General features: G+C 23.6%; 1 protein-coding gene across 1 annotated transcript in view; it reads right to left on the bottom strand.

The window, feature by feature from the left end:
- Positions 1-634: 634 nt before the first annotated feature.
- Positions 635-19,856, bottom strand: part of LOC100206884 (uncharacterized) — a 58,014-nt gene continuing 38,792 nt past the window's right edge. The window contains exons 12-22 of the mRNA XM_065804078.1: positions 18,640-18,765; positions 17,751-17,831; positions 14,766-15,224; positions 12,395-12,488; positions 12,024-12,276; positions 8,083-8,139; positions 7,924-7,995; positions 5,953-6,042; positions 1,835-1,888; positions 1,322-1,382; positions 635-1,181 (exon numbers count right to left, since the gene is read on the bottom strand). Coding sequence (XP_065660150.1) covers positions 1,101-1,181; positions 1,322-1,382; positions 1,835-1,888; positions 5,953-6,042; positions 7,924-7,995; positions 8,083-8,139; positions 12,024-12,276; positions 12,395-12,488; positions 14,766-15,224; positions 17,751-17,831; positions 18,640-18,765 — 1,428 coding nt within the window. The 3' untranslated portion in view covers positions 635-1,100. The remainder of the gene's footprint in view (positions 1,182-1,321; positions 1,383-1,834; positions 1,889-5,952; positions 6,043-7,923; positions 7,996-8,082; positions 8,140-12,023; positions 12,277-12,394; positions 12,489-14,765; positions 15,225-17,750; positions 17,832-18,639; positions 18,766-19,856) is intronic.

The following is a 19,856-nucleotide window of genomic DNA, read 5'->3' as shown; positions in this document are numbered from 1 at the left end:
AACAACCGCTGTAAACATTTTAGAAAAGCTATTCTACAACAAATTTTGTTTGCATTTTTGATTAAATTATTGTTTAAGTTAATTAATTCTACAATATTATTAAACTTTTTGCTTTAAATTTTTAAAGTATTTTTTATCAATATATGTTTATATTTTTATTATAATGTTGATCAAAACTTAACCACTCAACCATTTATTTAGTTTTACTCAACACCTTTTTTTACTACATTTTTTGGCAACTGTACGAAATCAAACAATAAAATTAAGTTTATTGCTAAAAATTAAAAAAAAACTTATTAAGTTTAAACTTTGATTGTATTTCTCATATTTAATTTTGCGAAGACTGTCTTTTATAACAAATTTTATTTGAAAAGCTGATTATCAAATTTCGGCCCTTCTAATTCTCTGCCTTATACATGTCACTTAAAGAGCGCCTTGTTTGTGACAGTTCTTGACCTAATAAACATCCCGAGTAGCAAACGATATTGACGCAACATTGTTTATTTATTTTTCATACCATAAACAATATCGCGTCAAAACAGTATGCCACTCGGGATGACAAAAATATTTTTCGATAATTTTTTTACTTGTAACGTACGTTTGTTTATGTGTTTCGTTTAGTTTAAAAAACATGTTTGATATACTTTTTTTATTTCATAAAAATATATTAATTTTTCTTTATATTTGCATATATATTTAAATTCTATTAACTTATATACATTTCCCAACATATACGTTGTATATTGCGTGTAAAAAATTTTAATAACATTTTGTGTTTAAAAAAATAATTTAAAATAATAAATTTTTTTAAATAAAAATTATTGCCCATAAATAATAAAAATAATTATTACCTATTAATCAAAAACAATTTTCTACTTACATCCTTCATTATTGACATGGATTTGCAAAGTTTTAAATATGATATAACAAAAAAAAAAAGACACAAAACAACAAGAAACAAAATATTTAAACTTGTCTATTTATATAAATATATTTCTAAGATATTGTTTAGCTATATTCAGCGTAAAATATTTAACCTTGTTTATTTCGTAATGCAAATTTTTAACAAACGCAAAAACTCATTTTTTAAATAAAATTTTTCATCCAGATGAAATTCGAGGGCTTACAGTACGCAACTCAGCTGTTTCCGATTTACTTCGGGAGTGCTGTTTACTTAAATCCTGAAACAAATTGTTCATATTGATAAATTTGAAAAGAAAAAAAAAAGAATTATCAAATAACATAACATTCACAATATTAAACTAATGTAATTTAGGAAAGATGTTTTTAAAATGAAATAATCCTAATATTTTAATTTTACCCTTCTTGATAAAAGACCCCTGTAAAGGCGACCGTCAACACCTTCTATATCAATTTCGTTGCTAAAACAATTTTAAAACGCTTTTACTTAAAATAATTTATACATGTGTACCATAGATACCGTTATGAAAATGGAAAGCCTTGGTTACAGGTGTATTGCACTTAAGTATCGAGTTCACTAATTCTTTGAATATGATTTTTTTATTCAGATTTTTGAAAGTAAAAATAGAAAAGTAAATTGACAAACAAAATTGATTTAAATAAGTCTTTAATAAAAAAAATTATTGTATGATTATAAACAGAATATATAACGGTATATACGGCATTACAAATCACAATACGTGTTTGATTATAAATTTTATTAAATAAAAAAAAAAATTCATGTCAGAATAACAAAAAAAGAGGAGAAAATAGCTCCAATAATTTGCCCAAATTATGGGTTCCAATAGTTTGCCCATTATATAGGAGGAACCTTATTAATTAATTTCTTTACTTTATAAAGAAGGTAACTTACTCAATAAATGATTGGTTAGTTTCTTTTGGAACTGATGGAAGGCTCATACCAGTACTATTAAAATAAAAACTTTGAAGTATTTAAAAACAATTTTTGCTATAAAACAGAATACTAGTACAAAATTGTTAGGTAAAAAAAAGTTCAAAAACATATGTAAAAAAGGAGCACTGGGTCTTAACTTCTTAGCAAAAAAAATAAAATACAATGCAACTAGATGTAGGAGAAAACGGGGCAAGATGGGGAACGCTTTGAAAATCCTTAGTTTTTTTCAAAACTGTCGGTCATGAAATAATATTTTGTCAAATATATTTTTTGCTTTCATGGATTTTAGTTTGCAACTAGAAAAATTTGTAATAAAAATTCAGATGTAAAATTCGTAAAATTGTCATCTGGTCACGTGAATAGGATAAGATGACCAGGGGCGGATTATAACTGAAGTAATTCAGGCATGTGCCTCTGACCCCCTAATCGTCTGGCCTCCAAATTTTGTTAACACAATTTTTGAAAAAGCAAGTTTTTTTACTTGAAGTATTTAAAATCATATGTCATTGGAAAAAAAAAAACAAGAAAGCAAGAACAATTGAGAGTTGAGAGAGAGAGTTGAAATTTGCTGCAGTGACTTCCGCAATGGCAGAAGCTTTTTACACACTTTGTTCTGCTCATTCATTAAATTTAGTTGGGAAAAATGATGTTGTTTGTTGACGTGCAGCAGTTGGTTTTTTTGTTATTGTGCAACAGATCTACACATTTTTTAGTGCCTCCACTCATCGATGGACAATCCTGACAAAAGCGCTAGCCAAAGACAAGATACCAGTGCCTAAAAAACTCAGACACACGTTGATCAGAACATGCTAATGTAACAAATGCTTTGCAGAAGGGTTACAAGAACATTCAATCTGGTCGAGATACCATTGCAACTGATGAACATACAAAAGGTGAAACTCGACAAGAGGCCCTTGGACTACCAAAATGTCTGGTGAACTGGAAACTGGTACTTTGACTGTCTTTTGGGACATGATACTCAAAGATTCAATAAAACAAGTCTAACTTTACAAGGTGCTACTTTAGATTTGAATAAAGCTGTTGGTTTGTTGCATTCATCGTCTGAGTATGTTTACTTGTTAAGATGTTCGACAGAATTTGATAAATTTGAGAAATAAAGTTGTCCAAATGTAAAGTATATAAAAATAAAGTCAAAAGAGTCAGAAAAAGAAAGCAACAGTTCAATGAAGGTACTTCTGAAAAAATTCTCCTGCTTGTAAAAGATAAATTTCTAGTTAATGTGCTAATTGTTATTATCGATCAATTAAAAGCAGCATTTTTTTTTTTGAATATATATTTCGACATCTTCATAATAAATCATTTACAATTTTTTTTAGTTAAGATGTGACGGGAGCAGGCCGAAGACAAAAGTCTTATCATCCAGTCCAATTGTATAATTTACATATTAAACAAATAATAAACTATCATATAAAAAAATAAAAATTACAGCCTCAGTAAAACAATATTAAATACTTTTAAATAAAAAGTGTTCTACTTTTTTTTCTTTTTTTTTTGCTGAATACAATACAACTCAAAATAAAAAAAAGTAAATAAAATTTAAAGATAAGTAATGATGTAAAGAGTGATATCGCTTTTTAACAGAAGGAAAAGTTGAAATATAAAAGAGAATAAAATAAAAATTAAAAGAAAAATGGAATTCGAGATATGTCATAATCAAGTAACTGTTTTTTAAAATTTTAAAAAAACGGTTAAATTTTATAAATTTGAATTGAAATTGTTGTTTTACTATTATATGTGAGAAATGAGTTACATGAGTCTCGGTATGTCATTGAGAATTCGGATTATTTAAACAAAGATTTTAGTATATGATAAATAGGCAACAAATGCTTTGTTTGATACTTATGATCAATATTAAAAAAAGGTCTTCAAAAATATTAGGCAGTGTATGATATTTTAACCTAAACATGAATAAAAGAGTATTATGAATATTTAATTGACAAACATTCAGCACTCCAAGCTTTCTAAGCAGTGGATTGGCACTGGTGTATTTATTAGCATTTATTATAAGGCAGCTTCTTTTTTTTTTTTTTTTTTTTAAGAAACACGTTAGTCTTGACAGCGAAGTGCTTGCTCGGCAATGTTACAATAAATAATATAGTTATGAATAAATGAAAAGTAAATAGATTCCAAACAGTTTTTATCCAACATATATCTAGTTTTATACATAATTTCAATACTTTTCGAAATTTTATTTTCTATTAGATTAATGAGCTCTTTCTAACTTATTTGCTCATCAATTAAAACGCCTAAGAATTTAACACAGAATGCCTGTTACAACTTGGTTTTTTCTATTAAAATATCCAGGAGTTTTACAATTTAGAAAAGAGAGTATATTTGCTTTTGTTTCTGTTAGAAGAAAGTTTGTTGGCTTTAAACTCCATTCATAGCGGTATAGATTGTCTTAATGTTAGAGTGGGTATAAAAAACTTGAGTGTTGTCAGCAAAAAAATTCAAGTGTAGTATACTAAATGATAAGTAAATATTGTTGATATAAATAATAAACAAAAAAAACCCTAGAATAAATACCTGAGGAACTCCACAGGTAATGTTTTCTAATTTAGTGTAGGTTTTATCATAGGATACAGATTGTTTGCGATTTTTAAGATAGGAACAAATCTATTTAAAATTATTATTTTTGACTTCATAACTTTTAAGTTTGTACTGAAAAAAATAATGGTCTACAGTATCAAAGGCTTTTGAAAGGTCAATAAACACTCCAAGAGTACATTGACTGTTTTCAAAGTCATTTAAAATTTCTTTAACTAATTGAATTACTGGATGTTTTGTATTTTCTAAATCCGTACTAATAATTATTAAGAACTTTGTGGTTGTAAGATAGTTGTAAAGCCTGTTATGCATTATTTGCTCTAGAATTTTAGAAAAACATCAGAGAATTGAAATTGGCCTATAATTAGATATCTTTGATACCTTCTTTAAGTATCTTTAAGTATAACTACTCTAGTTAATTTCAAGAGGTCAGAAAAAACTATATTTTTAAATGATAGATTAAAAATAATAAGTAAGGGGTATTCAATAGTATCAAAAACTTCTTTAACAACCCAAAGGATTATACCATCAAGACCTGCACTTTTGTTTGGTTTTATCATTAAGCATTGGCTCACAGATCTGCTGCATATTCAGATGTGACCAGCAGATTTGGATTCATGATTAACTTGCAAAGATTGACTTGTATGGAAGTGATAAAACATTGTTATACTTTAGCAGCAAATTACTCCAATGAAATTGAAGTTAGCTTGGGAGAGGAAATGGTTCAATTTTGGTTGAACAAAGTCACACAAATAAATTCTAATGATACAAAGACAAGCAAGGAGTTGTTGATGTACCACAATTTGCAAATTATGGTTTGGTAGAAACTTTTCTGAATATTTTAGTCGCTTTTACAATTTGCCTCAGCATAATGGTGGCCAATTGTGCGGGAGAAAGAAGTTTCTTGCAATTCAAGTGTATAAAAAATGAATGCTGTACTAAAATTAATCAAGAGCGGCTCAATATGCTTTCTCTGATGTGTATTAAAAAGCGAGGTGACCAGACAACTCTCATTTGATGACATTGTTGATCAATTTGCCAGACAAAAATCCAGAAAATGTCACTTTAATTTTTAAATACAAGACTGAAATATTAAATGCTGCATGCCTATCACTTTTTCTTTAGTCAAAATGGCTCCAAATTATTTGTGCCTTTGGCCCTGGGTACCTGTAATCTGCCCTTGAAGATAAACAACAATTTGTTTTTTATCTTTAACTATATATTTTTTTTAAACTACTGACTAACTTACCTAATGAATCACAAAATTTAAAAGCGTCACAAAAAAATATCCTAAAAAAAGGTAGAACACAACCCATTTGCAACAACCCTTAACAGAATTTTTTTTTTTTGAATGGAAAAAAAAACTTATTAAGCATATAGATTCACGTTAACAATATTTAAAATACATTTGCCCTGTTTTCCACTAAATAGTAAAATGTAAAAATCAAACACAGAGGAAACTCAAATAAACAAACAAAAAAAATATTTTTAATGATTTTATTACTCACTTTAATCGAATATTTAACTTCTGCATTGGTGTATTGAGCGTATACTCTCCTCCACATGATCGATTCTGCTTGGAATTATCTCCACGCAAACTGACAATATTATACAAATAAAAACTTCTAACAATTTTATTAACTAAAAATATTATTAATTATAAAATTTATTTTTTGTTAGTTTTAAACTATTAAAAATTATAAAAAGACAAAACTACATATTGATCAGCGGTAAGGGAAAACTAATTAATTGTGTACTAATTAATAATTTGCTATTATTAATATTTTAAACAGATCTATTATAAAGGCTTGTTATATGACGTTATATTAAATTTTGAATTTGAGTTTCGTTTCTATATAAAAGAAAATTTAATAAAGTACCATGAAATGTGATTACTTTGGACCTATGGACAAAAGCTTTGAGTAAAACTCTAGTGTCTAAAGATTTTTGTTGTCTTTTTTAGGATAATAAAATTTCTTAAATGTAAGTTTACTTAACAGAACAACATATTAAATATAATGTATCATGAGCAGTAAATCTACCTGAAAGTTAAAATTTTTATATATTCTTTTTTTTTTTAACTCTTAACTTTTTGTCAGAAAGTTTTGTTGACAAAAAGTAAAAATAAAAATGCAAGACCGGAATTTTTCTTTGTTACTTGATAGACTGCCTGCCCCAACCAAACCCTCAGTCGATATAGCAGCACTCCATTGTGAGTCAGGCTATAAGATAGCTGGTGTAGCAACACTCTGCTGCGAGTCAGGCTATTTGTCAGTCGATGTAGCAGCTTTCCGTTGTGAGTCAGGCTATTTGTCAGTCAATGTAGCAGCACTTTATTGCAAGTCAGGCTATAAGATAGTTGATGTAGCAACACTCCGTGCATGATTTACAGCAAAAAAAAAATATTTTTTAAAACATTCTGGTCAATTAAATTGCAATTTTGTGGTTTTTTTAAAAAACAATTAATTTGTAATTAAATTAATGGTTTTAACTTTCTGACAACACGTAAATGTTGGATGAAAGTCGAAAGTAATTAAAAGTGACGTATTTGTTGGCATAAGAATCAATTTTTTCCTTCCGTACTCCCAAATGCAACAATCTATAGAACTATATATATATATATATATATATATATATATATATATATATATATATATATATATATATAAATATATATATATATATATATATATATATATATGTAAATATATGTAATATACATATATATATATACATTTACATATAAACATATGTATATATATAAATATATATACATATAGTATATAAATATATATATATGTATATATATATATATATATATATATATATATATATATATATATATATATATATATATATATATATATATATAAATACATACATTTATATATTATATATATACATTTATATATTGTATATATACATTCATATATTGTATATATAATTATATAAATATATATATATTTATATATTGTATATATAATATATAAATATATATATATATATATAATATATATATATATAATATATATATATATATATATATAATATATATATATATATATATATATATATATATATATATATATATATATATATATATATATATATATATATATATATATATAAAAGTAATTAAATTTGAAAACAATTTATTTTAGTAAAGTATTATTATTTTACTAAAATAAATTGTAACACTAAGTTATTGATTAAGTACAATTGAAAATAAAAACAAAAACTAAACTAGACATTTGTAAAAAATGGAAGACTAAAACTCAATCAGATTTTTAATAAATGCTGAATAGAATCTTTCTTTATTAACTTGCATGTCAACTCTTTGTCAACTCTTTGTCAACTCTATGTCTACTCATTTATACACTAATTTTATGATTCATTTTGAATCAAGACTTTTATTATTAGTTGTATTCAAAATATAGAATAATTACTTACAAATAACAAATAAAACATTTCAAACTTACACTTTTTGTAGTAATTTTAACTGATCCAACTCATAAGCATTAAAAGGTCGACCACGAATAGTTTGTAAGTGACTTATTCAAAAAAAAGCAAATTATTAATCGCACTTAAAAAAACAAAAGAACAAAAATATATATAATGAGCAAAAACATGTACTTTACTTGTTAGTTTGAAGAATTAGAGGTCGGTCACATGATAAGCAGTTAAAATTCATTTGCCTTTAAAAATAAAAATGTATAGGAAATAACTAATCTTATAAATATATTGATAATATGTTATATATTATACCAATGTTCAACAAATTTTTAAAGCCAACACATTTTGTTAACAGTAGCGTAGTTGCTGTTGACAGTAGCGTAATAGTGTTAACAATTAATATTCCACAAGTGACAAATTGTTCTTAAAAATTCTGTTTAGAATTTTAAAGAACCTTTTTAGGAAAAACACTGTTTAGTACTTTTTCTAAGTCTTGTAAATAAGAAAAAAATAGGACTTCAATGATTTTTTTTTTACTTTTTTTTTCTAATTTCAGATTCCAAAATTTTATAATATAACAGATGTGATCTTTCTAAATACAACTTCATATTATAAAATTTAAAAGTTGACTTTTGTGTAGTATAAAGTTTACACTACATTTTACTTACACACGTTTGCATAAAACAAAATATTCCAAAAGTATAAGTAGATATTCCAAATTCATGCTCAATTTTAAGTGTATTTTAAACTTTGCATTAGTTTGTAAATAATGACACTCATTTCCTATAGGAGAACAAGTATTGCTTTCTTATAAGAGAATAAGTATTGATTTATTATAGGAGGATAAGTATTGATAAGCACAGAGTTGACTGATTTAGGAAATTATTGAATAAAGTATTATTATTTTGTGTGTAATAAAAAATAAAGGAAGTTCACTTTTAACCTTCTTATTTTGCAATTAAAAAACAACAAAAACAGCTCATAAGTTGTTTTTAAAAATAAAATTTTGAATATTTTTCTAAAACTCAGATAAACAATTTACTTCAAATCTTAACATATGGTTCTTATTTTATATATAAAAGAAAATATTTTTATCAATTGAATTATGCTACTATAGGTTTCTTTCAACACTAAATTTACCAAATATTTTTTTATAAGGTTTTATGAGCAAACTTGGGTTAATAATTACTCATCTTTCTATTTTTGGTATATATAGTAATAATGTCATTTTAAATATGCCGATGATAAAAAAAACTCTAAATATTAAATGGATGACGTAAAAAACATAAATATTATGCAGTTGACATTATTTTTAATTCAGAGTTTGAAGCTTAGAAGCTAAAAAAATATCATTGGTATTTTAAAAGCCTCGTTTAAAGTTTGATTCCTTCCTGTTAAAAAACGTCTAATATGTGGTTTGATTGAAATATGTGGTTTGATCGAAATACGTGGTTTGATTAAAAAACGTGGTTGATTGAAATATGCAGTTTGATTGAAATATGTGGTTTGATGGATTAGACAATAAAAAATATATGGCTTTGATTTGAAATCTTATTACGGTTTTAAAAAAATTTCAACTTTCACAAAATGTTATTAACACCAAAATCAAATCATATGTTGATAAAAAAAGTTATTTTAAATGGTACAATTATAATATTTTTATTTACATTTATAAGATTATGAAATTATTGAAACCAAAATTAAATTTTATGTCAAATAAAAAATTATTCAAAATGGTACAATAATAATATTTTTAATTATATTTATAAGAAAATAATATTATTCTGTTTTAAATTCTCTTGATAATCCTAAAATTAAACATATTAAATTTTGTTTATTGGACTTTCAAAAACAAATTAAAAAAAAAGATGCACTTCACATTAAAAGAGAAACCTTTTTTTAAATAAACATTTCATTATATTTTAAATTTATAAACTGAATTTTCATAACTATTTTTATTTTTTATAGCTATTTATCATGCTATAATTTGAAATAAAATTTTTATTGGCTTGTAACTAATTTATTTATCAATCTTTGTTTTTTTGTAATGCCTACAGTTTGTTTTATATAGCATTTTTATATATACTACTATGTATATATGTATGTATATGTACTATTCAAAAATATGGCGTTTACCTGAAAAAAAAAAAAAAAAAAAAGTATAGATCAAATAATTTTTATTTTCTCCACTATTTTTATACTATTTCATTGAATTTTTAGATTTTTAATATTTCATTGCCTGAATCCTCAGTATAAGTAATTTAAGAGTAAACAAAGGAAAATTATTTGAAAAGAAAAAAGAAAATTCATATTCTATTTTTTTCTGAAAAGATCATTTTTTTTATAAAATTACTCCTGTAAGAAACTTAAAGGGATCCCAAACCTCCGAGACGTGTTCATATTAAAGAGTTGTGTTCATATTAAACAGAATGATTAAAAAAAAATGTTTAGGCTAACTTTTTTTGATTAAATCAAAAGAATAAATGCATACCAAGAAAAAATAACTTTTTTATTTTAGTCAAAGCTCACCTCCTTCATTTTGTTAAAAGCCAAAAAGTCAGCATAATATACGCCACAATCTACAGACTTGATAATTTATTCAAGCACGTTTTGACATCCTTAACTTTTTTGTTTGTTTACAAAGCCAATCTCTTACGCAAAAAAAAAAGAGTCAATTACGTCATGTACTGAGTTCTTAGAGCAACTTGGAGCAACACTGTACTCAAAGTTATTAATTGCATTTAATTTTTTTATTAACTATTATTATTTTAATAAATTGATTATTTTCATGTAAATGTTTTTGTATAACTGATTCATCAAGATTTTAAATTTAATGATGCAGACAAGCAAAACTGAACTTTAAAAAAGCAATTTAGGGTAACAAAAGCATCTTAAGTTTATTTTTGCTTTGTTATTGTTACTTTCTACTATTAATTTCAACTATAATCAACTTCATAATTTTTCAGCAAATTTAAGTAAAAAGCTGCAGTTTCTCCTTTCTGCCATATTACAAAAACCTAGGAAAATTGCCCCAGTAAAGTAATTAAAAAATTAGGAATATTTCTCCCAAAATGCTTACTTGATAGTTGATAAGCCTAAAATTAAGCCTGAAGTTTATCATTTAAAAACAAAAAAATGATGTAGAACCCAGGACATCTTTTATGTGTCACAATAAATGCTTACAAATGTTGACAAATTAATTTTGTTTTTGTAAAAAAAAGCTGCATTAAAAGAAATGGTAGTTCTGATTGATTTTATGGTTATAACTAATAACCATAATATTAACCAGAAACACTACAAAACAATCAAATAGATTTACTGACTGTCAAGCTACTCAATTATCAGGTTACCAACCCTTTTGGTTTAGATGCATACTTTCCATTTCATCAAATATTTAGACAATAAAAACTCTCAAAAGTTAACTCCAAATAACAAAACTATTTGGTTTGAAATTTTTTCGAAAGAAAACATTTTGAAATTAGTATCTTGTATGTTCTTAAATTAAATAAGCTTTTAATGATTCAATTAGATGGTATATGATTTTTTAAACAAAAAGATTTTAAACCTTTAGATCTCAACCAATAATAATAAATAATAACATTATTAATAATCCTTTAATAATATTATTTAATATCTTTAATTATATATTGAATAATATTAAAAATGCAACATTGATTACAAATAGTAATCATGATATGAAACTATCTGGCACTAAAGAGAGTTCTGCAACTTATATAGCCTTATAGAGATAAAATGTGAATATGAATTAGCTGAGGATAACTTTCTGATAAGTTAATAATTCATTAAAGAAGTTAATGTATATTATAAAAACTTTTTCAATCATACATACATACTACATATATTTATATATATATATATATATATATATATATATATATATATATATATATATATATATATATATATATATATATATATATACATATATATATATATATGTATATAATATGTATATATATATATATTTATATGTATATATATGTATATATATATATATATATATATATATATATGAATATATATATATATATATATATATATATATATATATATATATATATATATATATATATAAAATATATATCATAACTTTATAAAACTTTACTTTCGGACAACTGCTGCCTCTTTTTCCTGAGGAAGAAAACCATTACCATAATGAGGATGAGTACAAACTATATTAGGTGAATGATTTTTAGAAGAAGCTTTGTCTTTAAAAGATTTCCCTGTTCGTTTATGTATATTACTTGAATTGTTTTGAGATCCTTCTAACCAGGAACTTTTTTTCTGAAGTTTGCTTGAATTAGGGATTTCATTTTGAAACTCCTCCTGTTGTTGTGACAACGAATTACACCGTTCTTCTAAACATTTAAAAACATAAAGTATGCACCTTTATGTAAACCTATATGATTTTTATAATACTTAAAAATTAAAATACCATTATATATAATTATTCATTTTTTTAATTACGATTTTTACCTAAATAATCTTGAAGTGGTTGAAGTTCCCATCGATCTAGTTTATTATCCAAGCTGCCAAAAACTCTTGACAAATTTTTTTCACATATTTTTTTCTAATACAAAAATTCATCATTTAGATTAAATATATATATATATATATATATATATATATATATATATATATATATATATATATAATATATATATATATATATATGTATATATATATATATATATATATATATATATATATATATATATATATATATATATATATATATATATATATATATATGCACACACACATGAATTCTAATACTATATTATAGTTACATTATATTATTATATAGTAAGGAACTTATAAATGCTCATTTGTGCGAGTTTGACATGGAACTCACAGCAGCCATTAAAGTAGAGTTAATTCCAAGTAAAAATCTTTCAGCACTTTTTAATAAGACTTTTCTTAATTAAAATTTGGTAATTATATTTAACTTGAAAAAATTAAAATTATTTAAATTTTAAGTTTCCGGTTTTATTTTTTAAAAATTGCACCATGGCAACATGTCTTTAACCCTATAACGCATGGGAGCTTTAATCATTATTTACTTTCACAATTTTTTTACAGGTATGTTAAATTGCTTTTTATAACCTAAATTCATTGCTATTTTTTTCAATTTATATAATGCTTTTGTGAAGAAAAAAGTGTCCTTGATCACACTGATTTGTGATCAACTCCATTTATTAGAGAGGTACATACATTAGCTAAAAACTTAACTAAGTTTATTCCTACCAATCTACTGGTAGATCACCAAAGCACTTGTTATGGTCAAACTGAACAGATGAAATGCAACTCAATGTAACTACTTTCTTGATCTGTATTTGTATGACAAAAAAAGTGACAGTGACAAAAACATATCTGATTTTTCAAGACCCCATGAGGGTGTTATAAATTTTGACAGTGGTGCATCAACTGACATCAATATTTTTCTTGCCTTATTCTTTCTTGATTTATTTGGGATTGGAAATGCTCAAGTACAATTTGCATTCATGGTAGACAAATCCCAACTTTTCTTAGTATCTTTCAGACATATCACTAGCTCTGGTGATGCAAAATAGTCATCAAAGAAAAGTAGATTTGTATTTGATGTAAGATCATTAGTAAGACACATTATAACAAATGCGCTTTTACTGCAGCCATTTGGGGGGTCACAACTTTGTGGAGGACCTTTTGCACCATATTTTTCTCAAATACATATTTTTTATTGTTGTGGATAAAGTAAAAATAAACATAGGAAAAAAGCAACATTGAACTTTTAACATTGAACTTATAAGTACATTTTATATGTAATATCAAATGAGTGTTTACATCATTTATTGTTGTGATTATCATAAAAGAATAAACAAGCCAAAACAATCACATACCAAGTATCAATCACAGACCAATTATTGATCACAAGCCAAGTATTAATCACAAGCCAATCATCAAACACAAGCAAAGTGTCAATCACAAACCAAGTGTCAATCACAGGCTAAGTATCAATCACAAGCCAGTTATCAATTACAAGACAAGTATCAATTACAAGCCAAGTGTTAATCACAAGCTAAGTGTCAATCACAAACCAAGTGTCAATCACAGGCTAAGTATCAATCACAGACCAACTATTGATCACAAGCCAAGTATTAATCACAAGCCAATCATCAAACACAAGCTAAGTGTCAATCACAAACCAAGTGTCAATCACAGGCTAAGTATCAATCACAAGCCAGGTATCAATTACAAGACAAGTATCAATTACAAGCCAAGTGTTAATCACAAGCTAAGTGTCAATCACAAACCAAGTGTCAATCACAGGCTAAGTATCAATCACAAGCCAGTTATCAATTACAAGACAAGCATCAATTATAAGCCAAGTGTTAATCACAAGCTATAAGCCAACCACAAGCTAAGTATCAATCACAAGCCACATATCAATTACAAAATAAGTATCAATCTCATCATATGTATTAATCATATCTTCTCAGTATTGATCACAATATAAGTAATAATCACAAACCAACTATTAATTACAAACATTTACAATTCGAAAAAAATTAAATGTTTATTTATCATTTTAAGTTTTTAGTTATAAACAAAATTTACAAAATTGACACTTTTGATGAAAAAAACTTGTGTTGACATTTGAAATTGATAACACTTGAAATGGTTAAAATGATGATAATTAAAACACTGACACCATTAAAAAAAAATCAGTATCCTGCTAAACTTGCCAATGTAGCAATCACATTTAAAACGAAAACATAATGAAAACACAATTATAAATAAAGCAAGCACATAAAAATACTTTAAAGTGTCTGATATATATATATATAAATTTTAAAAGCAAACTTACATGACTTTTAAGTTTTAGAGCAATCTTTTTTAACAAACTTTCTAACTTGGAAATGGTTTGGTCAAATAATTTTTTTTCTACATTACAGCCTTCTGGTTTAGCATCTGTGTAATCCGATTCTTTGCACAAATTCAATTCATCAATTTCATCATCTAAATCGCTTAAAGATTCTTCTTTATCTTTATAATTTTCTTCATTTTCTTTGTAAAATTTATCATTATAACTATTATCAAATAAAAGCTCTTCATTATGGTTAGTTAGTTTTGTATTTATAAAGTCATTTGGTGAGACCGAGCTAATTGACAAAGATTTATTTAAAAGCTCAATTTCATTATCATAAGAAGGTGTGTATTTCTTGTTACCAAAAGGAGGTATATTTTGATTAAATATTCCACTTTGTGAGTTTAATTGAGGAAGCTTTTCAGCCATAAAATCTTCAACAGCAGGTTGAATAGATGCCTAAAATCATATTGCTTATAACTGTTATAACTTTAACAACAATAAAAATATAATAACAACAGTAATAATAGTAAAATAATTAACTATGTTATAGTAATATTAACAAAACAATATAACAGAACAATATAATAAAAAACAATAGTTTAAACAATGGAGTAAAAAAATTTTTATATTAAAGAGAACTAATTTAGGAAAACACCTAAAAATGCCACGGCTGTTAAAACTTAATTAAACCAATTATTAAAGCATAAAAATATAAAATGTCTTAAATGCATTATTTAAAAAAACTTTACTAATAACTTCACTAAAAAATATTTAAATCAAAAAATTAATGTACCAGGTAATTTTAGAGATTGATGTAACATAATTTTAAAGATTATGCAGTTCTGAAGAGAAACATCAAGGCAATCAAAAAGGCTTTGAGTAGCTAAGAAACTTCAAATACTTTACTTAATAAAGACAGTAACTGTTATTCTCAAATCTCCATTCAGCTAATAATTAAAAAGACAATTATCAATCACAAACCAAGTGATTACTATAATAATTTTACACAAAGTCTTTTAAAAAGATTTTGTGTAAAATTATTATAGTAAGCTTTCCTGGAAAGCGTATGTGGTCGCACACCTTGAGCGCTGCATGCTTGTAAAAAAAAATAAACCATGGTATTCTTTTATTTAGTTTCTTCCATAATTACAAAATTATTAATAAAATAATATATTTTACATAATAATAGAAATTTATTTTCTTATTTTCCTATTATATAAGTATTGAGAAAAAATGTCAAATACAGCATTAACATTTTTTTAAAAACTAAATGATGTGAAAACGAATAAATGTAAGAAAAAAAATTAACAAAGTTTCTCATAGTACTAGAGTTCATAGCAAATTAGTTTTGTAAAAATTATGAATAAATTGCTGATCAAAGCATTCAATAGTTGTTATAAAATTAGAAAATTGTTGTTATAAAATATGTATTTTCCTCAACTTGTACCAAATTCTGTAGCTAAAAATAACAACCACCCAAAAAAAAAATACAAAAGCTGTATAAAAACTTTATTTAAAAAAAAATTTTTTTTTTTAAAGTTTTCTTAAATTATTAAACTATTTTTTTAAATTTTAAAATTTTAGTTTTAAAATTTAAATTTTAAATTATATTTTTAAAATTATTTTTTCTTAAATTTTTAAATTTTTCAAGTTAATTAAAAATTTTTCTATTTAATTAAAATTTGATATTTTGTTACAACTTTGTTCCTTTTTTTTATTATTGGTTTTTTTTTCTTAGTAGATAAGTTTAGTTTTTTGCCTTGAATTATTGAAATGCTTTCTTCAAAGTTAAAAAATGCTGTGGTAAGTGTTTAAAAAAATGACTTTAAATGTGGACGAACAAGGTGTGCGACCACATCCGCTTACTGGGAAAGCTTGTGTTATAGCATTTAGACTTACAAAAATCATAATAATAAATAACCTACTTGGACTTTAAAAATTATTTAATATAGAAAATAACTAGTTAACTATAAAATAAATTAAAAAAATATTTTTCTACATAGTAAATATTTTAAGAGCCATTGTGTAAAAAAGTCAGGTTAAATATAACATGGCTTAAAAGTGATGGATTTAAATTGTTTTCTTTTTTAAATTTTAGAATATTTTGAAAAAAACAACAAAATTATGGATTTACAAAAACATGATTATAAATATATATATGCCAGAACCTAGAAATAAGTAACTTTTGTTAAAGCAACTTTTGTGCTCATTGCATCATACAAGGCAACCCCTAACAATAGCGGCCATAAACATGGCATGAAAAGAAAATATCATTTTATATTTGTATAGATACTACTAATAGTAAGTAAACAATAGAAGATAAATTTTTAAGAAACGAGTAGAAAGTTTCTTTAAAAAAAAGTTAAAAGAGGTTACAATATTGTTGGTTTTTATTTTTATTTTGTTTAAAGTATAAGAATTTATCTACCTTCAAAATTAAAAATATCTTATGCCAAAGTTTTAAAATAAAATAAATAATATCAATAGACATTTTTAAAATATAAAAAAATATAAAAAGAAAAAGTTTAATAATAGAGAAAAAGAGTAATTTGATAATTCAAGCATGATTGAAAAAAATTAATAAAGAAGTAGGATGATTAATAAATAAAATTGGTTTTGAAGAAATAAGAATTTTGTACAATATTTCAAAAACCTAAAAACTTTTTGCAAGCTCATGACTTGGGGCTTTATAATTTAATTTCGGTATAATATAATTTATTTGGGGAATTATAATACAAGTTTATGAAATAGGCAATAATCTATTCCTTTAACTAATTTTTAAATGTTTTTTTTTTTTGAGTGATTTTTTTTTTCCTTTTGCTTAATTTGTGACTTAATTAAGGTTAATACTCAATTCACAGAAAGGGTAATAAATGACCAATTCACAGAATGAGAAATAATTAACCAATAAGTTCAAAAAATATATTTATTATCTTTGTGCAACATACACAAACATTTCTAAAAAAATATTTCTAAGAATACCTTTCTAGCAAACTGTTCAAGGCAAGAATCATTTTTATCCAGCTTACACTGCTCAAGACGTTCAACAAATGTAAAAAGATTCTAAAGAAATAAAAAATTAAATAAAATATGCAACAATTAAATATTGTGTTTCATGTCATATTATGATTCATATTTATGTTACTAACATTCAATGTAATAGTTATTTAACTAAAAAACAGTATTGAATTTTAAAAATAATATCAAATTATTTTATCGTAAAAACTTTTATAATAAAAACTAATTATTATTCCGTATTATTATTCATTTATTATTCATTTATTATCATTATTAGCATTCATGCCATATTATGATATTTAAAGTAAATATGTAACAATTATTACTAACTATTTACTTATTTACTTTAAATATCATTATTATTATTAATATTGTTGTTATTATTACTATTATTAAAATATTTTCATATTATTATTGAAATATTATATAAATATTTAGTTAAATATGTAAATATTTATTATCAATATTATTATATTTCATTATTATTATTTTCATTATTAAAATATTATTTAATTATTATTAATAAAATTATATTGTATATATTGCAAAATAATACTATAATAAAAATATTTTATATATTGCAAAAAAAGAGTAAAAATGATAAACAAAAATCCGTTAGAAGGCAGGAGTGTATAAATATAACAAGTCAATAAATGTACCAATAACCCCAGTCAACAAATGTATGTTATTGAATGGCGATGATTCTTCTTTAATATTACAAGTGCAATAATAGTTATATTCACAATTAATTATTATTAGTGTATAATAATAGTTATATTAATAGTTAATTATTATTAATGTATAATCTAATATTTATCAATTATTATTAGTGTAATGTTAACAATTATATTACATCAATTTGCTTATCTTTTTGATTTCTATCACAATTAAGATGTTCAAGAGTTGCCAAAAGATCTGATGCTTGTTTTTCTAGAACAGCTATCAATTCACGAATTGCAGGGATTTTTTCTTCATCAACCTAAAAACAACAATATCTGTTTTAACATTACATGTGTGTATTTATATATATATATATATATATATATATATAATATATATATATATATATATATAAATATATATAAACATATATATAAATATATACATATACATATATAAATAAATATATATATATATAAATAAATAAATATATAAATAAATAAACATACATATATATATATACATACATATATATATATATAAATATATATATATATATATATACATATATATATATATATATATATATATATATATATATATATATATATATATATATATATATATATATATATATATATATATATATATATATATATATATATATATATATATATATTATAGTCAATAAACAATAAATTTGTTTAGATAAATGCAAGAAAAGTTTATAGTTTATATGTTATTTAAGTTCTGTTTTTAGAATATAAAAACAATATTATTTTATTAAAAAAAAAAAAACTAAAATGTAAAATAATAAATCAAATAAACAAAATTTGATAAAAACAAAAATCAAATTTAGATAAAAAAAAAAAGAATTTCCTAGCAACAAACTTTCATTAAAAATTAAACAAATATTGAAGAAAATAAAGAACTAATTCTGATTTCTAGGACTGATTTGTCCTATAATAAAACCTCTATTACTTAAGAAATATTTAGAAAAGTGCTTAGAATCAATAGAACTCGCAGTTATTTTATGAGTCAACTTAGCCCAAACAAATTGTTGCAACTAACCATGTAGGCATTATGATTGCTCGAATTAATATATATAATTATTGAAATTATATAAATCAAATTTTTTTTAACTTTTTGTATTTAAAAAAAGATTTTTTTAACTTACTATTGTTTTATTATGATTATATACTTTTAAGTTTACGGTAAAACTTTGAAAATAAAAATTGAAAATAAAAATGAAAATAAAAAATCTTTGAAAATAAAAATAAAATTTTATATCTTTATATATATATTATAATTATGTTATTACTTTTGAAATTTTTGATTTATTATTATAAGTTTTTTATAGCTGACATTTGGGGTTTGGGACTTGTTGTTGTTGTTGTTGCAACATACAAA

This window comes from Hydra vulgaris, chromosome 08, assembly GCF_038396675.1.
Source record: "Hydra vulgaris chromosome 08, alternate assembly HydraT2T_AEP".
In the NCBI taxonomy this organism is placed as follows: domain Eukaryota; kingdom Metazoa; phylum Cnidaria; class Hydrozoa; order Anthoathecata; family Hydridae; genus Hydra; species Hydra vulgaris.
The sequence above is the reverse complement of the archived record's forward strand: the minus strand, read 5'-3'. Positions and strand labels throughout refer to the sequence as shown.